Source organism: Cynara cardunculus, unplaced genomic scaffold, assembly GCF_001531365.2.
Source record: "Cynara cardunculus var. scolymus isolate 2C unplaced genomic scaffold, CcrdV1 Un_Scaffold_7121, whole genome shotgun sequence".
Classification (NCBI taxonomy): domain Eukaryota; kingdom Viridiplantae; phylum Streptophyta; class Magnoliopsida; order Asterales; family Asteraceae; genus Cynara; species Cynara cardunculus.
The window spans coordinates 21,001-26,233 of NW_020203359.1; the positions used below are offsets into that span (position 1 = coordinate 21,001).

General features: G+C 33.2%; 1 protein-coding gene across 1 annotated transcript; it reads left to right on the forward strand.

Annotated features, from left to right (window-relative positions):
- The first annotated feature begins 870 nt into the window (after positions 1-870).
- Positions 871-2,415, forward strand: LOC112504850 (LOB domain-containing protein 36-like). The gene is made up of 3 exons (XM_025108811.1): positions 871-1,890; positions 2,135-2,220; positions 2,305-2,415. Exon 1 carries the CDS (start codon positions 871-873, stop codon positions 1,816-1,818), a length of 948 nt encoding a protein of 315 aa, XP_024964579.1. The 3' UTR covers positions 1,819-1,890; positions 2,135-2,220; positions 2,305-2,415.
- Positions 2,416-5,233: the final 2,818 nt, after the last annotated feature.

Sequence of the window (5,233 nt, forward strand, 5' to 3'; positions counted from 1 at the left end):
TATATGTATATATTATATGCCATAGCATGAATTGATGCGACTCGTTGATTGAAAACGATCATTCTCATGTCAATGATCGTGTTTATTTTATTGATTTTATTCTCGTGTGTTTTTGCAGGCGGTTGCGTTTATGTGTTGGAAAAGGAAAAGAAAAATTAGAGTGATCTTTCGAGGTTTTTGTGAGACATCGAAACGTAGGTATGGAATAACTGTAATTCCATATTTGATTCAGTTTCTAAATTTTCTCGATATTTGTTTGATTCTGTTGATCTACTTTCCTTTTTTTATTCTATATGTTTTCGAAGAATTGGATCTGGAATGATCATCGGTTTTCCAGCAGTTTCTTGCTTTTCAAGTTGATTCTATTCCGTTCTTCAAACGCGTAATATATCAAAACAAAAAAAAAATTTCGTTTACATTTACAGAAAGCTTTCATTTCGTTTTTCAAATTTCAAATTTCAAATTTCATTTCTGATATGACCGCATTATTAACAAATTCAACTGTGCCAAATTTTAATAAAGAAATCCGTCATTTGACTTAGAATTGGTGATTTCGATACACGAAGAWAGCTTTAATTGYCACCACCTGCTTCTCTADAATCGGTAAATGAACCTTCGCTGAATGCGATGTTATAATTATTCATTCATTTACACACATCTTAAATTTCTGTGTACTAATTATAATTTACATGTCCATAATTGTCATCATGWTGACAATRTTKAATCATTTATAAACCCTTTTGAAGTTATTTCTCTCTYKGATAAAYCATATGTTCATTAATTCATCTGGTTCTGTAAATWMTYTATAAGCAWAATTTGTTCAGTTTTCAGGAACAAAGCYAAATTTTATTGAAATCTTGTGTATACAAAATGTATGCAGTTCTGAAGGTGAAGGAGAAGATGTCCTCCTCGAATTCGCCTTGTGCAGSTTGCAAGCTTTTACGCCRTAAATGCACGCAAGAATGTGYTTTTGCACCATATTTCCCACCGGACCAGCCTCAGAAATTCGCCAACGTACACAAGGTATTCGGAGCCAGCAATGTAACCAAAATCCTTAACGAGCTAAACACTACCCARCGAGAGGATGCTGTTAATTCGTTGGCCTATGAGGCTGAGGCACGGCTAAGGGACCCGGTTTACGGGTGTGTCGGACTAATCTCAATYCTCCAGCACCGGTTAAAGCAAGTCCAGAGTGATTTACACAATGCGAAATTAGAATTGGCTAATTACATTGGCCCTTCTGCGATGTTGCCTATTTTGAATCCGGGGTTTATCCCACAAATCCCGAACATGCCATCATCATCGGTGCCGGTTTTACCGTACAACATGCAGCCGATGATGGGCATGCCAGGACCCGGAAATTTCCGAGACTCGCAGCATCATCCGCAGATACTTGAGGCGCAGCAACAGCAACAGCAACTGGTGGCTGTTGCTAATTCTAGGGAACAACAGGATATGTTAAGGAACTACGAGCAACAGCAGCAGCAACAACAACCACCGCAACAGCAGCAGTCATCGGCTGATCTGGTCAGGTTTAATGGAGGATTTGATGCTCCTGGCGGGTCTGGGCAGGTGACTGGGGGCGGGTTCTGCCCCATGACGGCTCAGGCAGCCATGTCACCATCTTTAGCGTTAGGTAGTTCTTATGTTAATAACATGTACCAGATCCAACAGCAGCAGCCACAGCAAGAACAAAATCATCACCTCCACCACCATCTTCAACCGCATCAAMTTTTGCTGCCGCAAGAAAGTCAGCAGCCACCGCCGGCGCAGAGAGCCGCCAGCGAGGAGGATCGGAACGTTGCTCCTTCGTGTTGATTTTGGTCATACTCCGCTCCGCACCTTCCCTTCTGCAGCTACTAATCCTCGAATATAAAATTTTCATTCCAGGTGAATCCCTTCACTCTCTCTCTCTCTCTTTTAACACTTAAAAACTTTCTTTACATAATTGTTGAATTCAATGTTCTTCTTAAGTATATGATTATTGGTAATATAAAAAGGTAATTTTGGGAGCTAAATTAAAGTGTATCATCARGACTAGCTAGTAACCCATCTCACAAGATTACTTGTCTTTTAATCTCTAACATAGATTATGTTCTTTTAATTATGTGTTTTTTTTTAATATTAATTGCAGTTTGACAAGAATAATAAGAGAATGGAGTTATATCTGATAGCATTGATTGTTAGGTGGATGAATATCCCTTACAAGTGAAAGGAAAGGTATATCTCTATTTTTCTTTAAGRAACATTCCCATTTTCGATCCAAATTAGCTTACACTTTTCTTATTGCATGCTGTTTTGCAGTTTTATTCAATTCCACCGGCACACTTGATCCTCCCTCCTTCAATGTCAATGACACACATCGATTTCTGAAAAAGAAATAWAAAACCTTTGGGATTCTTGTTTTTCTTTGGGTTACAGTTTGCTTTGGAGAATATATGATTGGGACTTTTTCCTCACATTCTTTCTTTTCAAACCAACCCATAACATGTTTCTTAGATAATAGACTACTTTAAACGACATGAGTTTATAGGACCAACCATATATGTGGTTTTGTGTAAGAGCGATACGATAAGTTTATACAACATTGATTTTTCGATATCTTAAATAAATAAAGCAACATATATATGCATGACATTATTAGAAAAAAGTGTCATGTAAACTCAAACGTTTTACAAAACCATGTGTTTATAGGACTTGCCTCAAAAGTATCATATAAAAAAAAAACTAATAGGACATTTATTTTTAAAAATATTTTAAAGCCTCGTATAAATCTATTGCAATGTTCTTGCATAAGACATATCTGTCTACACCTATATACTTAAGTAYCGTAAAAGACTTTATTAGGATTCTTATAAACCCAAGTTTATCGGATTGAAGGCATTTGAACAACCCAACCCAACCCAACCCAATGTTTGCGGTTTGTAACTCAACCCAACCCAAACCATACGGGTTGGTCCGGTTGATACTTTAGTACATTAAAATATTATTCTAACCTTGAATATACTATTTCTCTACTCATAATTTATTTTTCATCATCAACCATTTGATACAACTTATTCATATTTCTTATATATATCACATTCAGTTAATTTTTCTCAATTTACATATATATGTTCACAGTTAATGAACATATATACGAATGAGTTATATAGATATATGCATAGATTGAAAATATATGTATGTATATGAAGATCATACATGATAGTGTAATTGTTTAATGTATATATATTAATATAAATTCAACAATCATATTAACCCAATATCAACCCAATACTTACAGTTTGAAAATTTTACAATTCGATTAGACATCGGATTGTTTCGGGCTAAGTTATTTCGCGTTGGGGTTGGATTGAGTTATTTTGGTATGAGTTTGTCCTTTGTGTGCATAAGGACAAGACAACAACAATCGTGCTAAGCAAACTTCCTTTAATCACTGAATGTTGGAATGACCTGGAGGTCTCATCATCATTCGCTGAAGCTAGAGCCGTCTTTACACATGTATAGACAGACTTGTAATCACTGAATACCGCCTCAGATCACGTACTCGCCGGTCCCTAATCTTCAGTTTCAGTCTTCGACGTTTACTGAAGGTTTTTTGGTGTGAGTGTTGTCTTCTTGAAGTATTGCTGTTTCTGATAGATTTACAATGCAAGTTGTTCAGCGATAACTGAATATACTCAGTGAAGATCGCTGGAACTGAAAATACAGAAACACAAATACAACGTGAAAAATAAAAGGGATTATCATCAAATCACTGAGAGAGAGGATCAATATATGTATATCTATATAATCAATATATATATATATATATATATATATATATATATATATTAAAGAAGAAACCATGAGTATTTGGGGTGGCCTCTCCTAAAGCCTAGAACCTCATTTTTTTCTCATTCATTCTCTCAATATCCACTACTATATTTTTTTTTGTCAATTTATGTTTTTTGGTTAAATGTTTGCATTCAACTCCAAACCATTCATCTCCTTCTACATTAATTCAAATGATATAACTCCAAACCATTCATTTTTTTGAATCAATCATCATTTACTTATATATATATAAATAACAACTTTTTGTTCATCTTCATCTCTCAAATTCTATCTCTATCATATACATCTCTAAATTATTTTCTTTATCTTTGGTTTTTCTTCTATTTTACTATTGATGATCTTTATTTTTTTTTTGTTTTTTCACTTCTCCCATAATTTCATTTCTGTTTGTATCGTTATTTAGATTGTATTATAGTTTATATGCATTATGTCATGAAGATTTGAAGAAGTCTTCAAGTTCAATATTTGAATTTTTGGTTGCAATATRAGGTAATAATTTTATATTGATTTGTTTCATGATTTTGATAGCATTATAATTTTCTTTATGTTYRTATCRTGATTTTGTTTGCATTATAACTCTTATKTATTAGGTGAAGATTTGAAGTGTTCAAGTTCACTATGTAATTTTTACTTATGTTGAAAGTTTTTTTATTTGCAGGTTTTCGAGTTCYTTAACTTTTATACATTAAGTCTTGAAAATTTGAAGATTTATAGTTTGGGTTATGAGAATTTATGATTATGATATAAGGTAAATATTTTATGTAAGTTAGTTTTGAAATTTAGAGTGTATTAGAATGTTATGTATGTTTGTATCATGATTTTGATTGAATTATATTTTTAAGTATGTTCCTATCTTAAGTTTAGGCGTATGATAATTTTATGTATGTTCGTGTTGTGATTTTGATTGCATTATAATTTATCTATTGGATCATAAAGATTTGAAGTCTTTAAGTTTGGTATGCAATTTTTTACATATCGTATGGTTGGTCCATTCACTGTTATATTTTTAAAGTCAAGGTGTGTGTTGAAGATAACAAATGGTACACGTACATCATCATTTTTGGTGCTTATACATCATAATCATCAGTATACAAAACTAAGTTTTTTTATCGTCAAAACTAAGACAATAATAATTTCTCTATCTATGATGAATCAATTTAAATTTTAGTTCTTAGTTTTTGGCCGACCATAATTAGCTATTGCCTACAACAATCAGTAAGCTTATTGTTGGTCCCAAAAGGGTCTACAAGATAAGAAACAGTTTGTAGAAGGGGGGGGGGATGAATACAAACACAGAGTTTTCAAATTTAAAATATATATTGATAGAGAAGATCAAATACAGATTTTACAAGATTGTTTGCGGAAAGATAAGGTATAGAAAACCTATCTAAACAAC